A 24388-nucleotide genomic window follows, 5' to 3' on the forward strand; every position below is an offset into this window, starting at 1 on the left:
AAGGCTTAACTATGAAGCATAAATAATAACAAACTTAGAATGATATTTAGATGACAATATATACTCCAAGGGTTAGAAAGACATTTTTAAAAATATTTTTTTGTTGTCAGTGGACCTTTATTTTATTTATTTATATGTGGTGCTGAGAGTTGAACATGCTAGGGAAGCCGCTCTACCTCTAAGCCAGAGCCTCAGCCTCTTATTTTATTTTTTAAATATTTTTAGTTGTAGATGGACATAGTACCTTTATTTAGTTTTTTTTTTTTTTTTTTTTTTTTAATGTGCTGGGGATTGAACCCAGTGCCTCATGCATGTTAGGCAAGTGCTCTACCACTGAGCCACATCCCTAGCCCTAGAAAGACATTTTTTTTAATGTTTATTTTTTAATTTTAGGTGGACACAATATCTTTATTTTACATTTATGTGGTGCTGAGGATCGAACCCAGTGCCTTGTGCATGCCAGGCAAGCACTCTACCACTGAGCCACAACCCCAGCCCCTAGAAAGACATTTTAAATCAAGAGAAGACAGTCAGAGCAGAAGGATTGCAAATGAATTTTTTTTTTTTTTTTGTGGGCGTACTGGGGGTTGAACCACTGACCCACATCCCAATCCTTTTTTGTATTTTATTTAGAGACAGGGTCTTGCTGAGTTGCTCCGGGCCTTGCTAAGATGATGAGGCTGGCTTTGAAGTCACAGTACACCTGTCTCAGCTTCCCAAGCTGTTGAGATTATAGGCATGGGCGACTGTGCATTGCACATTTGAGGCCAGCCTTGGAAACTTAGTGAGAACCTGTTTCAAAAAAAGGGGGGTTGGGAGGGGGCTGGGGTCATAGCTTAGTAGGGACTTTTTATATGGCAAAAAATACCATGCAGCCATAAAAAGGAACATGCTATATAATATATACGAATCTCAGCATGTTAAGAAGAGACAGAACTAAGCAAATGTGTCTGAAATGAGGAAAATCAGAACAGAAGTGCCCCTTGGTAGCTGGAACAGATGTCAAAGGGAGACAAGGGAACTTTCTGGAGAGATGGAAATATAACATTTTTATTGGAAGGATAGTCACAGTATATATACACACATTTGTTATAATTCACTGAGCTCTACACTTAAATTTAAGTTTGTGTTAGTGTATATAAATTATACTTCAGGAAAGTATAAAAGAGCATAATTGGCAAATAATAGTTTGAGAATGAGCTGGGGCTTTTTACTCTATTAGTGGCAGAGTACTTGCTTAGCATGTGTTCACTGGGTTCAATACTTAAGCACCATATAAAAATAAACAAAAGCATCTGTCCATCTACAACTACAAAAAATTTATCAAAAAATAATTTGAGAAAATATTTACAACATGACAGCCATAGGCTGATATCTAAAGTGTACAAATTCTCTCAAATTGATAAAGATAATCCAAAGAGAAAATAAGCAAAGGATGTAAATTATTGGTTCTCATAAGAAAAATAAAATGACTAATAACTATATGTATTTATACTCACAAACAAGGACTCGGGGGAAATGTAAATCAAAGTTACAGTGAGATGTCATTTCTCACCGAACCAATTGGTGAAATGAAAATGTGCAGTCGGGCCTGGGATTGTGGCTCAGTGGTAGAGCACTCGCCTAGCATGTGTGGGGTTCGGGATTCGATCCTCAGCACCACTTAAAAATAAAATAAAAGTATTGTGTTCAACTACAACTAAAAAAACCCAAAAATATTTTTTAAAAGTGCAGTGTTCTCACTGGTAGAGTTGAGAACAGAGTAGTGTGAGATGGTCTCTTGTGCCAGTTACAGAAATGTAAATTGTGAAAATATTTTTTGAAATACTGCCTGGTGATACCTGTTTCTATTCCTTTGCTTCCATCCTGAATATTCTTCTCAATGTTTTTATCAAAATGATTTTGCTAATGCAAATCAGGGTACACTCCTTCTCTATCACTGGCTCCTCATTTCTGTCAGAGTAAAAGCTAAAGTTCCATCAACACAGCCAGACCAATTTGTTCTTTTATCGACTTGAAAGAACATCATTTTTACTGGCCATCAGTTTTGGAGATCTCTCTAAAGTTTATGTATATGCTTTTTTTTTTTTTTTTTTAGAGAGGGAGAATTTTTTTTAATATTTATTTTTTAGTTTTTGGTGGACACAACATCTTTATTTTTATGTGGTGCTGAGGATCAAACCCAGCGCCCCGTGCATGCCAGGTGAGCCACATCCCTAGCCCTATATATGCTTTTTTTAAAAATATTTTTTTTAGTTGTAGTTAGACACAATACCTTTATTTTATTTATTTACTTTTGTGTGGAGCTGAGGATCAAACCCAGCGCCTTGCACGTGCTAGGTGAATGCTCTACTGCTGAGCTACAACCCCTGTATATGCTTTTATAAAGATTTTTTTTTTCTTTTTTTCTCTCTTACTCCCTGCCCCCTTCCCCCTTTTTTCCTCCCCTCTCTTTCTTTTGAACCCAGGGCCTTTGCATGCAAGGCAAGCAGTCTAACACTGAGCTACACCCATGTTTTTGAGATGGGGTTTTGCTAGGTTGCCCAGGCTGGTTTTGAATTTGTAATCTTCCTGCTTCAGCCTCCCAAGAAGCTGGGATTACAATTGTACATCATTGACCTGGGCTTTCTTTTTTCCTTTGTTTTTTTATTTTAGTTATACATGGACACAATATTTTTATTTTGCTTATTTATTTTTATGTGGTGCTGAGGATCAAACCCAGTGCCTCACATGTGCAAGGCAAGCTCTCTGCCACTGAGCCACAACCCCAGCCCTTTTTTTCCTTTGTTAATGCATGTATACAAGTATACATACACTAAACATTCTTTGGAAGCATGCAACTTTATTATTATTATTTTTTCATCCCCCATGTTGAGGATGACATCAGGGCCCTGAGCCTGCTAGGCAAGCACTGTACCACTGAGGTACATCCCCAGTTAAACAGTTTTTTTTTCTTTTTAATTGGTCCTGACTTTACATTTTTCCAAATTGACCTCCTTCTTGATTTTATAGCATTTTTACTTTCTCTCCACCTCAGCGCCCCTTTAAGAAGTACATAGGAGCAGTGAAAACAGCTTGTTGCTGTGGTTTCCCCTTCAGTTTCCCCTTCACCATTCTTCTGTGCTGAAATAAGTATAGCTAGGGACAGTCTCTAGGAGAATAATTTCTGGATCATAGGGCACATGGGGGCCCAATTTTAGTAGATACTGCCAGTGAATTGCTTTGTACTCCTACTAGCAGATGTTTGACAGTTTGGTTGCTCCACATCCTTGCCAACACTTGGCAATTTTAGACATTAATTATGATTTTCATTTGCATTTTCCTGTTGACTACTGATTTGAGCACATTTTGTATGTTTATTAGCCATATAATTATCTTTTTGATGCTGGGTGTGGTGGCTGACACCTGTAATTTCAGCAGTTTGGGAGGCTGAGGCAGGAGGATCACAAGTTTAAGGCCAGCCTCAACAATTTAGTGAGGCCTTGAGCTACTTAGTGAGATCCTGTCTTAAAATAAAACATATAAAAGGGCTTGGTGATATAGCTCAATGGCAAAGTACCTCTAGGTTCAATCACCAGTACCAATAAATAAATATCTTTTTTTTTGAAATTAATATGGAAATATCTTGCCTGGTTTTCCACTGGGTTGCCTTTTTGTTATTAATTTGTTGGAGATTAGCCAGTCATGGTGGCATATACTTGTAATATTTAAGTGATTTGGGAGACTAAGATAGCAAGCTTGAGTCCAGCCAGAGCAATTTAGACCCTAAAGTATATTATTTAATATATATTTTTAGTTGTTTAGGGACTTTATTTATTTATATGCGGTGCTGAGAATCGAACCCAGTGCTTCACACATGTGAGGCCAGCACTCTATCACTGAGCCACAACTCTGGCCCCTGTATTTCTTTATATTATTGTGGACTTGAGTCTTACCAGACATATGTATTTGAGGTGACTTATCCCACACTGTAACTTTCCTTTTTACTCTATTAGTGGTTTATTTTAATGAACAGAAATTCTTGATTTCAGTGTAGTCCATGCTATAGTTTATTTTCCTTTTGTATTTAGTTGTTTGTGTCATAGTTAAGAAGACTTTATCTACCCTACAGTCATGAAGATATTCTGTATTTTTTTTCTAGTCTTTATTGTTTTGCCTTTCACATTTAGCTCTGCCATCTACCTGGAAGTGATTTTTATGTTTGGCATGAAATAGAGGTCAGGATTTAGTCACATTTACAAATGGGCAGCCATTTGACCTATAACCATTTATTGACCTAAATACCCTTTTCCTTTTGTCTGGAAGTGTTTCCTTTGTCATAAATGAGTAGCCACTTATGTGTGGGCTCATTTCTAAACTCTCTAACTTCAGGATTTTACCATTGTTTTTTTCTTACTATAGTTAAGCCTTGAAACATAGTGATAAGTCTTTCAATTTTTGTTTTTATTCTTCTAGATTACATTTGGTTACTTTTGACATTTTCCATTTCCACATAAATTTTAGAATCAACTTTTCAGTTTCTGTAGAACCAAAACATCCTAGGATTTTGATTGAGATTACATTGAATCTTGGGAATTTCTTTGTAGAAAGGTTTTAAATTACAGTTCAATTTCTTTAATAGCTAAGAGCTTTTTCAAATGTTCTCTTATCATTTTGTGTTTTTCATCAAATTGTTTTTCACATTGGCTTACAATTGTTCATAATATCTCTTTTTGGTTTTTAGTAATTAGGTTTTATGCTTTTTTTTTTTTTTTTTTTTTTTTTTTTTTGTGGTGCTGGGGATTGAACCCAGGGCTTTGTGTATGCAAGGCAAGCACTCTACCAACTGAGCTATAGCCCCAGCCCAGTAACTAGGTTTTAACTCTTACAGGTTTTAATTCTTAGTTATTAAGGAGTTTGAGTAGGGGAATGATGGAGTGAAAGTTCTATGACTTTAATTTTGTGGGTTAGAGGTGCTGGAGAGAAGCAGAGAATGAGGATTTTTAGGTATCAGGAAAGGAGAATTTATGTGAAGTGTGTAGCCATGGCAAATTCTTGGTGTTCTGATTTACTTCTCAGTCTTTCTGATTATACAAGTCCCTGTCTTTGAAGTTCTTTGGTGTCCCAATACCAGTTGTTTCAATTTCTATTTGTCTGTAAGTGACTTGACTGACTCTGTTAAGAAAAAGAACATTTTCTTTTTTCTTTATTAACTCTTTCCCGTCTCTTATAGTGACTAATGTTCCATATTACTTATGTACTTCATTTAAAAAAATGCACTATTTTGTAAAGGGGGGCCTAAAAGGAGGGGGTATTTAAGAGAAAAGAATGAGATCTTCACAGCTTTGAAGGTGGGCAAAAGGAGGTGTGCATGAGAGATCAGGATATTTCATTTATTATTTATTAAATTGTGAATAAGTGGAGAAAACTGAATAGTTAGGTATATTTCTTAAATTGTGAATACCTACCAAAATGGGAATTTGACCTCTTCTGTTGAGTGATCGGAAGTTATTTATGGCTGTTGAGTCTCTCTTAAGAATTCCTAGCTCTCTTTTCTCTGCAGTATTTGGATATGGTGCTGTTACATGAGTAAGCAACACTGATTTGAGATAATATTGTACTTTATACTTGAGAAGAAGAAAATATTATTGAAAGTTGTCAATGTTGAATGATTTTTCATTATTTTAAGGATTACATGATATTTGGTTTGGGTTTGATCAGGTTTTGTGAGGAAAACTATTTGGTTTGCATTAAAGATGATTTAACTCTTATAAATATATTTTGTTTTCATTTCTGATGTGAGGAAGCATTTATTTCTTACAAATTTGATCTTCTCAGCTTTTGGGTGCTGGCTGTTGTCGCCTCTTTTCTGATTAGTCAGTGGAGCCCTGCTGTTAGGAAGTCAAGCTAGTTTTGTAGGCTTTTCATTCTGGGGTTCTGCTGTGGTAGAAACTGGCTCCTCCTTCCTTAACAGAAAATGGCATCTCCATTCTTGTGAACTTCTGCATAACTCTTGGATCAAAGCATTGATTGGGCAGAATGTATTTTGATTATTTATTAGTCTTCTTGAGAAATGTTTAGCAAATCATCCTGAGGTTTCTTTAAAAAAAATTTTTTTAGATGTTGATGAACCTTTATTTTATTCATTTGTTTATATGCGGTACTGAGAATTGAACCTAGTGCCTCACACATATTAGGCAAGTGCTCTACCACTGAACTACAACTCAGTCCCAGTCCTGAGTTTTTTATAGACATACTTTTACATTGAGGTCTTTTGAATTGCAGCATTTGGACCTGTGGTAACTGCATGGCAGTTTTTGTGTTGCTCCTTGTTGCAGGGAAGAATGTTATCTATACCAGCTGTCAGGAAGCACTAGTTTATATTACTGATTTGGATGAACCGAGACTTTTGTAAATTTGAATTATTATAAAGGTGAAATAAAGAGGGCCTAAAAATGGACATCTAGTTTTTGTTGCTTTTCTTTTTTTTTTTTTTTTGGAGGTGCTGGGGATGAAACCCAGTAATACTGAGCTACACCTCAGCTTCCAGAGGTTTTTTTTTTTTTTTTTTTTTTTTTTTATTTTTAAATTTTTTTTTTTTTTTTTTAGAGAGAGAGAGAGAGAATTTTTCATATTTATTTTTTAGTTCTCTGCGGACACAACATCTTTGTTTGTATGTGGTGCTGAGGATCGAACCCGGGCCGCACACATGCGAGGCGAGCGCGCTACCGCTTGAGCCACATCCCCAGCCCAGCTTCCAGAGTTTTTATTATTAGGTTCAGCAGACAAAATTACCTTTGTAGAATTGCTTTAAACCTTTTCAAATTCTACCATTAATTTCTGTAGTTAACTAGTGGGCTAGTGTGAGATAATAGCTGATAATTGTTTATTAGATAGTGAATTAATGGAGAAAACTAAATAGTTAGGTATACCTGTTAAATTGTGAATATCTACCAAAATGGGAATTTGACCTCTTCTGTTGATCTTTGAACCAATGAGTACTACTGCTCTAAACTGCCCCCCTTCTGCCCTGCCCTCTTCCTTTTCCCACTGAATACTTTATCTTTTGATTTTAGGATCTTGGTGAAACCAGGTGCTACCTGGAAGCACTATATTTTGAATCACAGTTGAGCATAGGCTTAAACCCATGGGAGACACAATTTAAAATCTAGTTAACGTTATAAAAATTGTCATTGAAGAGCCAGCTAATCAGTCTTTGAATTATTTACTCAAGAAACAGACCTGGAGCTATATATATATTTGAAGGACTTTGTAAAATTTCTCAAATTAGTTCCTTACAACCTTGGAACATATCTTGGTGTAACATCAGATGAACCTTTTTTGCCAACAATTTGCCTGATTATGTGATTGCCCCAAGTAAACATAAAAACCAGGAGAAAAGAACAGTGCATCCTGAGTCATGTTTTCTAGAAATCAGACTAAAAAAAAATATGTTTGGAGTTACTAGGAAGGATTAAAAGTCATTTTTCTGCCCATCTCATACTTTAAAAAAATTTTTTTTATAGTAGATGGACACAGTACTTTTATTTTATTTTTATGTGGTGCTGAGGCTTGAATCAATGCCTCACATGTGTGAGGTGAGCGCTCTACCAAGTGAGCTATAACCCCAGCCCCAACTCATACTTTACAAAGTGCAGCTATTTCCCTAAGGACCCAATAATCTTTCCCTTTTCATAATTAGTAAATTTACCATGCTTTTTGTCTGAGATATTGTTTTAGGTTAGTCATCACCAAAAGATGAATTGCTCTTTAGTTTTTTTCATAAACAGAATTGAATTTCTTGATAAATTGTGTCCTCGGGGCTGGGGATGTGGCTCAAGCGGTAGCGCGCTCACCTGGCATGCGTGCAGCCCGGGTTTGATCCTCAGCACCACATACCAACAAAAGATGTTGTGTCTGCCGAGAACTAAAAAATAAATATTAAAAATTCTCTCTCTCTCTCTCTTAAAAAAATAAAATAAAATAAAAATATTAAAAAAAATAAATAAATTGTGTCCTCGTTATCAAACCTTGCTTTGACTTTGATGAGGAGGTGCTTAAATCATTGTATTGGGACTTTTCATTTCACTTTCTGATAGATTTTGTGTGTTCACTTTATTAATTTAATAATGATCAAGTGTGTTTTTAAAGTATCATTATTTTAAAATTTGGCATTTAGTTTTTTTAAGTGTGATATTTAATATGTTTACTTTTTAGGAATTGCCGAACTCTGTCTTTCTGGTGATGGAGGTAGGTATTATACAAGTTTCCGTTGAATTCATTTCAAATTCATTTTGATTAATTTGTACTTTTAAATTGACACTAGTTTATTATTAGAAATTTTAAATTAGCTGAGCATGGTGGTGCACGCCTATAATCCCAGTGGCTTGGGAGGCTGAGGCAGGAGGATCATGGGTTCAAAGCTAACCTTGGCAAAAGTGAGGCACTAAGCAACTCAGTGAGACCTTGTCTCTAAATAAAATACAAAATAGGGCTGGGGATATGGCTCAGTGGTCGAGTGCCCCTGAGTTTAACCCCCAGTATGCCCCCCTCAAAAAAAGAAAGTTTAAATTAATAAAATTGATTTGGTGATTTAGATTCTACTTTATAAGAATATAAAAATTTAAAATTTTGATTATAATGTTTTTTGATGACATTTATATGCAAATTTGATTTAGAATAGATTGAGTTTATCTTGAATTGCTATCTTAATTTTAATTACTTTTTCTTTTGTGTATCAGTATTGCAATGGTGGAGACCTGGCAGATTATTTGCAAGGTAATTTTGTGTGTGTGAGAATGTTCAATAAAGATAGTATTGCAGTCTGTTTAATCCTCAGAGATGGTTCTGAAATATGCTGTCTTTTTCCTGCACTTGTGTAGAAACAATCAATAAATATTTGTGTATTTGTTTAATTCATAGTCATTTTGCTGATCAGTTGTTGTTTATTGTGAGTTTTTTTCATATTTATTTACATATAGTTACCTTTTTTTGCTGTCTCTGTTGGCAGTGAGAAAGGGGATCCTTTCCCTAGGAGGAAAGAAATCAAATAGAATCTCTCTCCTTCAAGAGACTTTATTGGAGGGGCGGGGGATTTAGCTCAGTGGTATAGTGCTTGCCTAGCATGAATGAAAGCTGGGGTTAATTGCCAGCACCAAAACAAAAAACAAGAAACAAATTTCAGCTTGCCACAGTGACATGCCTGTATTCCCAGCAACTTGGAAGGTTGAAACAGGAAGATCACAAGTTCGAGGCCAGCCTGATGAACTTAACGAGACCCTGTCTCAATAAACAATAAAAATGGCTGGGGATGTGGCTTAGTGGTAGTGCCAGCACCCTTGGACCCAATCCCTTGTTCTGCAATTGAACAAAAAGACTTGAAGAGGTTGCCACTAGCAACCCAAAATTAAAAAATAAAATAAAAAATTTGTAGGGGAAGAATGTATCCAAGAATCTATTTATGGGAACATTTCTTATAATAAACCCAACAAAATTCAATAGCATTATAATGGATTAAATGTGACAAGGTGTTTGAAATTTTGTACCCAAAATGCATACATATAAGGTTTGAAGCATTCAGGTCAATTTATGTACCTCCAAAGTATTTTATTTCAATGATGCTATATAGGAGGCTAATATCTATTTGTTCATCACTTAAAAATTGCAAGGGAAATATGCAAAATGAAAGTAAGAGATTAATACGTTCAACCTATAAACAGATTGTAGCAATTGGTGGTAAAAGCATTAAGGCCAGTGAATACACACGCAAAATGGACAATTTATAAAAGAGAAACAATTTATTTAAAATGTTTGATTTGGGCTGGGGTTGTAGCTCAGTGGTAGAGCGCTTGCCTTGCACGCATGAGACTCTGAGTATGATCTCCAGCACCACATAAAAATAAATAAAAATAAAGATATTGTGTTTTTCTACAATTAAAAAAAAATATATATTAAAAAAAATGTTTTTTACCTAACAGCCAGGGAGTGCAATTAACAATGACTCAAACAAACAAAACAAAACAAAAAAACAACCCTTTAAAATATAGAATATTGCCCACATTCACAATCTGTGTAAAGAATAACAAAGTACACTGGTATATACTCCAAATTAAAAAAGAATTATAAATATAATTGAAACTTCTTGTAAGTCCTCCTGCAGTTCTATTCCCATCTTTCATCTATAGGTAACTATTGTCCTGAATTTGATAGATTAAAAAAATCTGTCAATTTATAAAATGATGTTTTCAAAATGTCTTTTTTGAATAGATAGAATGCAGTAAGATGAGTACTTTGATTCACTGTCAGTGAAAGAAGTTGAAGCTAGGAAGCACCTTGCTCTGTCTTGCTGTCTGTTTCTGAATCTTGTGTTCTTTGACATCCTAAGGGTTCCTGGTACAGACATCTTTGTGCTAGGGTCAGACCAAGTGGTACTTATATCAGCTTACAGTACTTAATCAGCTTAGAGTTTGCTTCATAAACAATACAAGCATGTTATCCAGTGAAGCAGATTTAAATTAATTTTGACAGTTATATACTTGATGTTGAACTCTTGTGTTTGATATTTCTAGAGTAGTATTCTTAAATCAGGGGACCAAATAGTAGAGTTTGAATGTTGGAATTAACCAGGCAATCATAGTTCTAGTTCTAATATTTATATCACTTAATTGCTGTGTAATTTTTGTTTTTTTTAACCTCTTTCCAGAACTTCACTGTCATAGTCCATAAGGGGATCTCCTATAGCTTAAAAATACTTCTAAAGACATAAAAAATGTTATGGTCTTTAAGGAATTGCCTGCAGTTGCATTGTCTGACACAGTAGCCACTGACCACATGGAGTCTTGAACTGTGGCTAAACTCATTTGTGCTATAAGTGTAAAATGCATACTGAGTTTTTAGCACTTAAATAGAACAAAAGAATGATTAAATCTCATTAATTTTTGGATATCATTCCAAGTTAAAATGATAAAATTTTGGATGTATTGGGTTAAATATGTTAATTTCATCTTTCTTTCCTTTTTTTGATACCAGGGATTAAACCCAGGGCCACTTAACCGTGGAGCCACATCTCTAGCCCTTTGTATTCATTTATTTATTACTATTTTTTATTCTTTTATTTGTTTTCATTTTTATGTGGTACCAGGGATCAAACCCAGTGTCTCATGTATGCTAGGCTAGTACGTGCTATACCATTGAGCCACACCCTAGCACCCCCTTTCTATTTATTTTATTTATTTATTTTTTTGGTGGTGCTGGGAATTGAACCCATAGTCTTATGCATGTGAGGCAAGCACTGTACCAACTGAGCTATATCCCCAGTCCTCCCCTTTTTATTTTTAAAAAATACTTTTTAGTTGTAGATGGACACAATACCTTTATTTTATTTTTTTTTTTGGTAATATTTATTTTTAATTGTAGTTGGACACAATACTTTTATTTTTTTAATATATATTTTTTTAGTTGTAGTTGGACAGAATACTTTTATTTCATTTATTTTTATGTGGTGCTGAGGATCGAACCCAGTACCTCACAGGTGCTGGGCGAGCACTCTACTGCTGAGCCACAACCCTAGCTCTTGTTTTTTATTTTGAGACAGGGTCACACTAAGTTGCTGAGGCTGGCTTTGAACTAGTGATCCTCTTGCTCCAGCCTCCCCAGTTGCTGGGATTACAGGTGTGTACCACCTCTCCTGGCTTCTTTCCACTTTTAAAAATATAACTACTAGAAGATTTAAAGTTACATGTATGGTTCACATGGCATTTCTATCACAGAGCTCTGGTTTGCAAGGTCTGGAATGTCTGGAAGGTCAACTGCCATTGTATGATAACTTGATCATTCAAACCTTTTATTTGCTCTGATAAATAAAAATTCACAATTTCAGAAGATAGAAAATAAATTCTGTCAATTGGAAGCTTAAAAAATTTCTAAATTAAATTAGTAAACTGTGTTTTAACATTAGTTATAGTATTCTAAGTGTGGCATCTATAGCTGAGCCTACTTTTTTGATGTTAATTTCCTCAAGAATTCATTCAAAATAGTTTTGATGTTGTCACTGCCTTTGCTGTTTTTGAAGTGAGAATTTCAGTTTCCAGAATTGTGTTTGAAACAGCTTAAAGTTGGTCATTGTTTTTTTTTTAAGTATTTTTTTGTAGTTGTAATTAATTTTTTATGTAGTACTAAGGATCGAACCCAAGGCCTTGCACGTGCGAGGCGAGCACTCTACTGCTGAGCCATAACCCCAGCCCCAAGTTGGTAGTTGTTTTTATTCCTCATGGGATAAGTGTTAGAATTTGGACTCTGAATCAGATAAATTTCAGGTATGTTCAATGTTATTTTACAGGACATAGATATAAGTTTTAAGCACCTGCAGTAATTTTAAAGTAGCTAAATTATTCTACGCCCCAAACTGAAATTATAAATGAGTAAAATGAAAAAGATGTGATATCCATTTTGTTGGAATGTAATTTTAAGTAAAACATCATTGATTTGCCCCACTAGCTAATATGAAGTAATGTGTATGTTGACATTTACAAGAAAGTAGATCTGAAAGAATGTGTTCTAAATTTTTTTTTCTTTTTTTGTATTTTTTTTTTTTTTTTTTTGCAGTGCTGAGGATGAACCCAGGGCCTCACACATACTAAGCAGGTGCTCTGCTAAGTTTCACCCCAGCTCTGTACTCTAAATTATTCATTTTTTGGGGGGTACTGGGAATGGGAGTTGAACCCACGGGTGCTTAACCACTGACATATCCCTAGCCCTTTTTTATTTTTTATTTTTATTTTTTTTTATAAATAAAATCAGTAAACAGATATTTGATTATTAGAAATATGACTCAAAAGAAAGTCTTTTCATTTATAAGCCTATACTATTGCCTAATACCTAAACTGGGTATTTGATTGGCTTAAAGTTCCATGATCCTCCACTTGTTTTACTTTGCCCCTGTATACTCTCTGCACTCTTTTGTAATCTCCAGTAACATTTTCACTGTCTTTTTTTGTTTTCTCCTCATCTTGTTCTCTTCTCCTGCTAATGGCCAAATTCTATTGTTTTCTTTTTTTTATATATAACCTTAAAAACTATAATGAAAGAAAAAATTACCTCTCAAGCATTAACAAAAGCACCTGTAGCCTCTATCTGCTTAGATTCTTTTTTTAAATGATTTTTTATTATCATTACAATTCTTAATACACCATTGTACAATAATTTATCATATATCTGATTATATATAAGGTATGTTGACACCAAACCTTTTTTAATTTTTTATTTTGAAACAGGGTCTTACTAAGTTGCATACGGCTTTGCTAAATTGCTGAGCCTGGCCCAGAACTTGCATCCTCCTGTTAGCCTCCTGAGTTCCTAGTTTATAGACATGAGCTCCTGTGCTTGGCTCAAATTCTTAACTCTGTTCTTTTTCAAGAATAGTATAGATTTCATTTTTTTTTTTAATATTGAATATTAGGACAAGAGCCCCAGAGAATAAAAAGACGGAGGACAAGTTAAGAACAGTCCTCACAGGAAAAATATTTGATAAAATTTATACCATGTTGATTTGTTTTATCTGAAGATATTAAGAACATAAATGTCAGTATGTCATTAAAGTGGTTTTATTTTATTTTTGGTACTGAGGATTGAGCCCAGGGGTACTTTTACCATTGAGCTACATCCCCAATCTTTTTTGATATTTTACTTTGAGGTAAGGTCTCACTAAATTGCTGAAGCTGGCCTTGAACTTGTGATCCTTCTGCTTCAGCCTCCTTAGTTGCTGAGATTATAGGTGTGTGCAACCATGCCTGGTGATATTAAAGTGATTTTTTTTTTTTCTTGTGATGCTGGGGATTGAATCCAGGGCCTTGTGCATGCAAGGCAAGCGCTCTACGAACTGAGCTATATCCCTAGCCCTTAAAGTGAGTTTTTTTGGTTTTATCTGTTTTTATTAATGCCATTTTAAAAATATTTTTTAGTTGTAGATGGACACAATGTCTTTATTTTGTTTATTTTTTTATGTGGCGCCAGGATCAAACCCAGTGCCTCACGCATGATCAGCAAGCTCTCTACCGCTGAGCCACAACCCTGGCCCCCATTTTTTTAATATTTATTTTTTAGATATAGGTGGACACAATATCTTATTTTTATGTGGTGCTGAGGATTGAACCCAGTGCCTCATGCATGGTAGGCGAGCGCTCTGTCTCTGAGCCACAACCCCAGCCCCCCAATTTTTTTTTTTTAATTTATTTATTTGATCTAATTTTACATGACAACAGAATGCATTTCAATTCATAGTACACATATGGAGCACAGTTTTTCATTCCTCTGGTTGTACACAAAGTACAGTCACTCCCTTCATGTCTTTATACACGTACCTAGGGAAAATATGTCCATCTCATTGCACCACCTTTCCTACCTACAAACCCCTCCCTTCCCTCCTCTTTGCCCTATACAAAGTTCCTCCATTTCTCCCATGCTTCCCCCAACCCCATTACAAAGCAGCATCTACTTATCAGAGAAAACATTCGGCCTTTGGTTTTTTGTGATTTGCTTACCTCACTTAACATCATATTCTCCAGCTCCATCCATTTACTTGCAAATGCCATGATTTTATTATCTTTTTAAGACTGAATAATATTTCTTTGTGTATTCATACCACAGTTTCTTTATTCATTCATCTATTGAAGGGCATAAGGTTGGTTCCACAATTTAGCTATTGTGAATTGTGCTGCTATAAACATTGATGTGGCTGCATCACTGTATTATGCTGTTTTTAAGTCCTTTGGGTATAAACGAGGAGTGGGATAGCAGGGTCAAATGATGGTTCCATTCCAAGTTTTCTAAGGAATCTCCATACTGCTTTCCAGATTGGTTGCACCAATTTACAGTCCCACCAGCAATTTAAGAGTGTGCCTTTTCCCCCCACTTTCTTGCCAACACTTACTGTTACCTTATAGTGATTTTTAAAATCATTTGTCACTTGACATGTCGTTTAAAAACGATTTTTAAACCTTAATATTACACTTATTTCAGGTTTTAACTTTTACCTTTTAAAATTATATGTGGAAAAGTTATGTAAAACATATTCTGCAAATTGTATAGGCAGAAATGTGTTCACAAAGGTTTTAAACAGGTTTAAGGATATTTAAAGTGGAGTCAAGTAACTGAACTTGTGATGTTTAGGTCCATTACAATAAAAAGTTTCTCTTTGCATACTTACTACATTTGAGTGTGTATTATGAGTTAGGCCTTCTGAAGTCTTCATTACTAAGGGTGTTATCTTACTTAATCCTCACAACAATCTCATGTGATCAGCCTCTTTTCAGCTTTGTGTGGAAAAGGGAGAGAATTGATCATCTTCCAGGACACACAGGGAGGGTGGAGCTGGGATTTAAACAAAGGCAGCCTTACCGGACAGAGGTGATTAGCCATTACCTACCCTAAATGCTGCTGAGTTAATGATTAATGAATACTTCTAATAATGTGCACACTTTCTCATTGTTGAAAATATCTGCTTGTAAAGGTATCTTTTTTTTTTAAATTTTTTTTTAGCTGTAGTGGGACACAATATCTTTATTTTATTTATTTATTTTTATGTGGTGCTGAGGATCCAACCCAGCGCCTCTAGGCGAGCACTCTACCACTGAGCCCCAGCCCCAGCCCCCTTGTTAAAGGTATCTTTAGTTATAAAAGATCCTATGAGGGTCAGGGGTGTTGGGGCAACAGAGAAGATATGAGGAAAAAGATGAGGCGCTCAGATCCCTGTCAGGTACAAGAGGCGGTAGATGCCACTCAAAGATTTCACCTGTTTTTAATTCATGCTTATGTGATGATTGAGTCTAAATAAGAACGATTATTCCAGGTGTTTGACTAACATGAAGGTTTATAAAGGAGATTTGCATTTGTTGAGCACCTCTTGTTTTCAGAACTGTTTGTATACCTTCTGCAAGTAAATACAAGAAGGGAAAAGCAAAAGAAAAGAAAACAAAAAACCATAGTGAAAACAAAAATGCAAATGCAAATCAACTCTCTTTACATCAGTTTGGTTACCATGTTGGAGAAATCTTATATCCCTTCATGGTAGACTAATTATTAAAGTAAAAAAGGAATCCTAGTTCTTTATTCCTTTCATGCCCTCCTTCACAATTCAATTCTCTTGATGGAATATACAGATGGTATTTGATTTGTGTGCTTAAATATTTATGTGACTCCTTTTCTACCAGCTAAAGGAACTCTCAGTGAAGATACTATCAGAGTGTTTCTACATCAGATTGCAGCTGCCATGCGAATCCTGCACAGCAAAGGAATAATCCACAGGGATCTCAAACCGCAGAACATTTTGTTGTCTTACGCCAATCGCAGAAAGTCAAGTGTCAGTGGTATTCGCATCAAAATAGGTAAACAGCTATGTTTTTTTGCTTTATGGAAAGGATATTTCTGAGACTCAGTATTTTTAGATAATTTTAGTTCAGCGTCTTTTGTCAGTTTTTTGGTGCTCTAGTATAAAAATTACTTGAAGCCATCAGTAAGAGGACATTCAAATTCTGTATCTGGTATTGATATTTAATGAGAGCTATATTAATAAATCATTTATTGTATTAGCATTTTTACTTGAGAAGATTGGTATTCCTTGGTTACACAACTTGTTGAGTAGTGAATTGTACAGTTGATTATAACTACTATTTTTTAGTTTGTTGAAATTGAGATAGCTACTACTTTTCCTTCAGTGGCAGACTTATTCAGTAAGTTCTTTGTTTTTCACAATTCCTGTGTCTTAAAGAATCATATGATATTTGTTAAGAGTGAGCCAAAAGTATCATTTGTTTTTCTGCTTTTATTTTGTGAAATAGCGGATTTTGGTTTTGCTCGTTACCTACACAGTAATATGATGGCTGCAACGCTGTGTGGATCCCCAATGTACATGGTAAGTAAGTTTGTGCACCATAAGCATTGAAATTTAAATATAATGCTTGTTTCTGAGTAATATTGATTTTTATATATGGTTGAACATTGTTATTTCTATTATTGATGTTAATTATAGTACCAATATTGCAGTTATCTTTTGCTTTAGCATAGTGGGCTATGAAAAAATTAAGTCATTTTTGTCCATTTGCCTTTATTTTTAAATAATTTTTATAATAATAAGAGAGAAACCCTATTAAGTTGAAAATAAAAATTCATTAAGTATAAAGATGCAATAGTTGACATAGTTCTTAGGAATATTTAAAAATACCTCTTCTGCTAATACCATTTTCTCCATGTTTTCTGTCTTGACAAGATCCCTGAACTGTAGACATCCTCACACTTAATGATGAAAATCTTATCTTTTCTCTTTATTCTTTCATGTACCTATTATTATATCTGTTGTAGGCTATGAAACTTCTAAACTAATGGGAAAAACATTTTTTTTTTCTTTTGGTACTGGGAATTTAACTTAGGGCCCCGTATGTATATGCTAGGCAAGTGCTCTATTGCTGAGCTATATGTATAGACCTAATGTGAAATATTAAGTTTAGAAATAACTTAATTCTGGAACTTCAGAATTATGTGACGTAAATAAATGTCTGTTCCTGTTCTATATATATAAGATAGGTTTATATTCTTCTAATTGGGCTAGTGTGGTATACCCCTATCTCTTTATGAGAAGTGGGAAAAATACCTGTAACAAGTAATAGAGAAAAGCCTTTGCTTGTAAGATTCATTTTATTTTTTTAAATATTTATTTTTTAGTTATAGTTGGACACAATACCTTTATTTTATTTATTTATTTTTATGTGGTGCTGAGGATCGAACCCAGGCCCTCGCACATGGGAGGTGAATACTTTACCGATGAGCCATAACCCCAGCCCGTTAAGATACATTTTGTTATTGTGTTTTACATCATAGTTTTTCTGTAATTAGAAAAGCTTTCAAAATGCAGAAAAAATGTAGGGAAAAATGAAGCATATGCCTGTGAACCTACCATCCATATTTAATGAAGTTAATATTTTGCCATGTTTGGCTTGAGCTTTGTTTAGAAATTAAAATATTTCAGACAACCCAATTACCTTCTCCCTAATCTCATTACCTACATTCCACCTCTCATAACTTTGAGGGAATCTTTGTTCTGTACTATAATTGGTGTGTATTTTTCCTTCTTATTTTAATACTTTTACTGTATTTTGTGTCCATCATAATATGTAGAAATATTTGTTTCTCCTTTTCATGTAGCATTGTTTTTGAGATTTACTAGCAAATCTCAAGACCTCATAATTATGTCGATCTAAATTCATTGCAGTGTCATTTGATTAGAGAAATACCAAAGTGTGTTAGTTTTTTAAGTAGTTACAAGTGTGACCATAGTCAGTCAACTAATACATGCAGTTAATTATGTATTTAACATTCATTCATGTTTCTTCAATTTTTTATATTCAGGCTCCTGAAGTTATTATGTCTCAACATTATGATGCTAAGGCAGACTTGTGGAGCATAGGAACAGTGATATATCAATGCCTAGTTGGAAAACCACCTTTTCAGGTAGCCTGATTTTTTTCTTTATGTCCTCAGTTTTGGAATCTTCTCATTTTGTAGTTGCCTTTGACTTATAAAATGAATACCTTGAAAGCAGTGTTTTTGGATCCTTTGTGACTTACTTTGATTTTGTTCCAGGAAGAAACTGCTATGGTGAGCTAGAACATCTTTTGCTTTTTCATTTATCTGCCTGCCTTTTGTAATTAGACTGGGCATGAAAGCTGTAGGATGTTTTCCAGGCTAGAGAAAACTGGTTGGAGTCTAGCGGTGGTGGGAGGTGGGTGTGAATATTGACAAAAGCACTTTCTGTTTAGTCTGGTTTTGGGGTCCTAGAATCCATGTGAGGATTGGAGCTGATCTGGGAGATCCTTGGAACTCGTATCTCCAACTCTGACAATGCTGGGTGAGAGGGAGTTAATTGTTGAGGTTTTTTTGTAAATTACTTTGGGTTTTTCTTTTTTTTTCCCTACCATCCTGTAAAGAAGTGGCCTTACAGATAATAATTATGATGAATTCTGTTGGGTTCATATTGTGATGTTATAATTTCTTAGTTACAAAGATTTTTAAATCTGAAAACTTGGAACAAAGTGAAATTATTTGCCCAAAATGTTTTAAACAAAATCAGTGAAACCAGGTAAATAATTTCTAATTTTCCAATCTAATTTGTATATAGAGTCAGTTTCACTAATTCTGCAGCTCTTGCTATAAGGATACTATTTATTCCTATGGAGAGATTGGATAGTGCCAATATACGTAGTTCCTTTCCTTGAATTCTTTGAAGGTCCTAAGTTAAATACACTTCTATTTTACACAGTAATAATTTACCTTTTGATTAGACCATGTAACCTCCAGAATAGTAGATTTTTTTGTTTGCTTGTTTGTTTTGGAGTGCTGGGAATCTAACCTAGGACACTGCACATGCTAGGCAGGTGTAATTCCAGAGTTTCATTCCCAGCCCTAGAATAACAATTCTTAACTTTAACAGTTTGTCTTTAGAAAAGGTACAGTATATCCATGTGTAGAATTTGCACAGTTCCTTAATGACTAATCCTTCAGCAATTCAAGGCTTTCAAGTTAAAATTCTAGTTCTCAAGAATACAAATATTGATCATATGATTTGGAAGTTCTACAATCCCCTCCCACATCACCACTTTTGTTAGGAAACTAAGCTCCCCACCCTTCTTTCTTTTAACAGGCCAATAGTCCTCAAGACCTAAGGATGTTTTATGAAAAAAACAGGAGCTTAATGCCTAGGTATGTATTTAGATTACACTGAGTTTTACTCTTTGTGAGCATTGTGTTATTTATTTGAACCCTGGGTGTTTTATGTAGAATTTTACTCTTTGTGAGCATTGTGTTATTTATTTGAACCTTAGGTTTTATGTATTTCTGTGAGTGTTTTTTCAACTGACAGTGATGTTATGGCAGGAAATTAGAAAATTGCTAACACAGTGGAGGTACTTATATAGTGATGGACCATTTTATTTTTTGTTTTTTAAATATAAAGTAAATTTAAGATAAAAAATTACAGAAGTTTTAAATGTGTTCTTTGTGGGGAGGCAGACAGAATAAATGTGCATAAAGTAGAAAGTAAATTCCTGTCTATGTTTTACCCTGTTCCGTAGGATTAACAAGAGTTTGCTCTGAGTCTTTCCGAATCTTTTATGTGGGAGTTTTTTTATACATGTTTGCTCATTTATGAGTATGTTCACACATACACATATAGTTCAAGACAAGTTACACTGTATTTTATGAATTGTTCTGAAACTTAACTTTAGTATTTCTTACTGTATACATTAGTATATACATTCAATGATAGTTTATAGAGAGATACTGCATCCTTTTGAATGGCAATCTAGAGTCCTATAGTTAGGTGTTCCATATTTTATTTAACCAGGTCCTTGTTGTTTTCATTTTTTGGTTGCTACAAGCACGCTTTAGTGAATGTGTGTGTGTGTGTGTGTGTGTGTGTGTGTGTGTGTGTGTGTGTGTGTGGTGTGCACTTGTGTGTACACAATATCATTGTGCATTTCTTTAGGATGGATTCCTAGAAATAGAATTATTGGACTGAAAGATATGCTTTCCAAATAGGCTGTCCCAGATGAAATAGCCATGTAAACTTTTTTCCACACATTTTTTAAAATTATTAAAAAAAGTTTTTTTTTTGTAGTTGTAGCTGGATATCATGCCTTTATTTTGTTTATTTTTTATGTGGTGCTAAGGATCAAACCCAGTGCCTCACACGTGCTAGGCAAGCCCACTGCCACTGAGCCCCAGCCCCAGCCCCTTTCCTCACATTTTTACCAACATGTAATGTTGAATTTCCAGACTTGATGCCTCATAAATGGAGTAGGACCAAGTAGATGTTAATTTAATTTGCATTATTCTCTTCATTAGTGAAATTGGCTGTTTTTCTTTTCCTTTTGATGTTGGGTATTGAACCCAGAGCCCCTTGCAAGCTATACCTCCAGCAAAGCTAGCTATCTTTTTTTTTATTTGCCTTAATATTCTTTTGTGGTTTTTATTTCATTATTGCTATATTACTGTTACTCATTTTCCATTGCTTTGCCATTTTTATATTAAAGAATTATATTCTTTTTAAAAAAATATTTTTTAATTGGGCACAATATCTTTATTTATTTATTTTTATGTGGTGCTGAGGATCGAACCCAGGGCCTCGAATGTGCAGGGGAGCACTCTATCGCTGAGCCCCAAACCCAGCCCCAAATATATTATATTCTTACTTGAACTTATTTAAGCTCTACCCCTTTCCAGACAAAACTGGATGTGGCTCTTTTTCTAATAGAGAGCTTCATAGTAACTATTTGTGCAAGTTGATTTAAAAACTCAGAGATGTTTGTGTTGTGCTTCTGGAGTGCTTTATTCTTGTAAATTGTAAATTCTCTAAACCAATAACAATAATAGTCACAATTGATGTTGTTTTTCAAGGGCTATTGTAATGCTCTACCCTCTCCCACCAAAATATTATGCTTTGCTGTGGTCTTTTTGTATTTGTGAAACTGCATATACATTTTCCATATTTGCCATCATGAAGGCAAAAATAATGTATTTAATATAAATAAACTTACCACTTAGGTTGTTTTTTTCCTTTTCCCCAGTATTCCTAGAGAAACATCACCTTATTTGGCTAGTCTCCTTTTGGGTTTGCTTCAGAGAAACCAAAAAGACAGAATGGATTTTGGTAAGTAATAGTTTCAAATTTTGTGTGCTTTCTAATTTTACTTTTATATACTCTGAAGAGATTGAAAGTTGATACTATAAAGATGTCAGAAGAAAATTACAGTTAATTAATTAATTTATTTTCTCTTTTTTTTTTTATTAGTTGTTCAAAACATTACAAAGCTCTTGACATATCATGTTTCATACATTTGATTCAAGTGGGTTATGAACTCCCATTTTTACCCCGTATACAGATTACAGAATCACATCGGTTACACATCCACGTTTTTACATACTGCCATACTAGTGTCTGTTGTATTCTGCAAATTACAGTTAATTTAAATTTTCTTTTTTTATCATTTTATTATTCTGCCCTTCTTTATTTTCTTTCACTAATTTTGTAGATATTTATTGAGTCCTTATTATAATCTAGGTACTGAGATAAACAAATTAAAGAAAATTCCTGTCCTCATTAGAATATATTCTATTGGGGGGGGGAGACAAACAAATTATAGACTATAATTGCATACTATAAAGGTACAAGGTACTATGAGAATAATAGGGATAGAGGATTGAAATTTTAAGGTCAGAAGTAAGGTCTTTACTGAGAAAGTGGCATTAAAATGATTTGATCAACTTGAAATGAGTGTGAGCTATGAGGATAGGTATGGGAAGAGCTGTTCAGCAGAGTGAATAGCCCGTTCAAAGTTTCAGAGTAGAGAGCATGCATGGAAGTTTGAGGAACGACTAGAAAGCGGCTAAAGACTACGGAGCCATTGGAAGGTTTTGAGTTGAGGGAAATTGATCTGACTAATGTTTTTAAAAGGATAAATCTGGCTGCTTCTTGAGCATGGACTGTGTATGAGGAGGCGGTCAGAGGCTGGGAGACTCTTCAGGACATTCTTGGTTACCCAAGTGAGACAAAATGGAGCTTAGGCTGGTATAATAGCAGTGGAGGTTGTGAGAAGAAGCTGGGTTCTTGAGTTTTTCTGAGGGCAGAGGCAACAGTGTTTACTGAGGGTTTGAATGTGGGGTGTGAAACAAAGAAAATATTCAGCAACAACTCTGAGGATTTTGGCCAGAGCAGCTGTAAGGGTGGAGTTGTTAGTTATAGAGTTAGGGAAGATTATGGGTAGGGCAAGACTATGAGGACCAGAAGAGTGGTTCCAGCTGGATATGTCACATTTAAGATAATCATTAGATATCTAAGTGCAGCTGTCAGAAGCCACTTGAATTACGGAGGAAAGATTAGGGGTTTATTTTTGAGAGTTGTCAGCTGATGGGGTGATATATATTAAACATTGATTTCTAGTATAGCGTTTAAGTTCCTTTATTGATTCTTTTTTTGAATGCTGTTGAGTCATGGTTGCTTTATCGATTACAGTATGCATTGTAAGTTAGCATAGTCTATTTCATATAAATACTAGCTGAATCCCAGTAAATATTAAAACTTTGTTTTTCTGATATTGCTCCATTCCTTCCTCCCTTTATTCTGTAATTATCACATATGTCACATCTATGTTATAATCTCAACAGTGTGGTATTATAGCTATTGCTTTATATAGTTTTATGTCTTTTTCAGAAGTTAAGGGAAGAAAGAAAAAAAATAGTGAAAAATTTGTATATCTATCATTCTTGGTATTCTTCATTTCTTCTTGTGGATTCAGATTACTGTTTAGTATCACTTTTTGGCTCCAGCATAATTCCATTCCTTCTTGCCTGTCTCCTTTGTGCTATCATTGATTAATGTCTGTTTAAAGATTATATTCTCATTTTTCCTTGCAGAAGCATTTTTTAGCCATCCTTTTCTAGAGCAGGTTCCAGTAAAAAAATGTGAGTACTCTTTGTTTTTTCATTTTTTACTTAAAGAGTGAATGTAAGCTAATAAAAAAATTAGTATTGTATATTACAAAATAACAGTTGTTTTTCTATCCATATCCAAGTTGAAAAAAATCTAGTAATTTTTAGTTGCCTCATGGCAGCTTACTAATTAAGTAAGTAGTTGAATGCAAATTTTTGATTAACACAAAGATGTAGTAATTTTGACAGCTTATTCTATTAGGCAGGGCTTGTAATGTACTATAGTATGATATAGCTCTTTGGCTGTGTTTATTCCCCAGCTTGCCCAGTCCCAGTGCCTGTGTATGCTGGTTCTGTCCCTGGAAACTCCTGTGGCAGCTCTCCATCTTGTCGCTTTGCTTCTCCACCAGTAAGTTCCCATTTTATTAGAAATAATTCCAGAATTAGTGCTATTGCATTTATTCACAAATGGAGCTTGCTGTGGAGGCTCTTTTTTTTTTTTATTAGTGTTTACTAATTAAGCTAAGTTTAAGAGAAAGTGTTAGAGTTGGATCAAGTAGACCTATTTTTGAACTTCTTTCCTTTCTTCACTGTGTAGCTTCAGCAAAAAATATTACCTCTCTGGGCCATTTCCTCTGAACACTGAGCACAGTACTACCACCTTTTTATACTCTATAGGATTTTGATGATGATACTTGCAAACAAAGACTACCCATTACAGGTGAATAAGCAATAAATATTTGTTTTACCTGCATACTATAAATGTTGGGATTATATAGGATTTCTAGTGTGGAGTAGTGACTTTGGAGTCATATTTTTATTGGTTTGATTGTGATTACTGACCCCTTAAAGTTTCTTCTCAAACCTCTTTTCTTCTTCTGAAGTTCCCAAGCCATTTCTTCCATGACTCTGTTCCCTCCGTTTAAGTACTTTCTCC

General features: G+C 34.6%; 1 protein-coding gene across 1 annotated transcript in view; it reads left to right on the top strand.

Moving 5' to 3' along the window:
- Ulk2 (unc-51 like autophagy activating kinase 2) overlaps positions 1 to 24388 on the top strand; it is a 61578-nt gene that overhangs the window by 8066 nt on the left and 29124 nt on the right. The window contains exons 4-12 of the mRNA XM_078041102.1: positions 8197 to 8229; positions 8721 to 8757; positions 16185 to 16358; positions 16812 to 16885; positions 18376 to 18477; positions 19667 to 19725; positions 21591 to 21673; positions 23437 to 23484; positions 23772 to 23860. Of these exons, the coding sequence (XP_077897228.1) occupies positions 8197 to 8229; positions 8721 to 8757; positions 16185 to 16358; positions 16812 to 16885; positions 18376 to 18477; positions 19667 to 19725; positions 21591 to 21673; positions 23437 to 23484; positions 23772 to 23860 (699 nt within the window). The remainder of the gene's footprint in view (positions 1 to 8196; positions 8230 to 8720; positions 8758 to 16184; positions 16359 to 16811; positions 16886 to 18375; positions 18478 to 19666; positions 19726 to 21590; positions 21674 to 23436; positions 23485 to 23771; positions 23861 to 24388) is intronic.

The sequence above is a fragment of the Ictidomys tridecemlineatus genome, chromosome 3 (assembly GCF_052094955.1).
Source record: "Ictidomys tridecemlineatus isolate mIctTri1 chromosome 3, mIctTri1.hap1, whole genome shotgun sequence".
Classification (NCBI taxonomy): Eukaryota; Metazoa; Chordata; class Mammalia; order Rodentia; family Sciuridae; genus Ictidomys; species Ictidomys tridecemlineatus.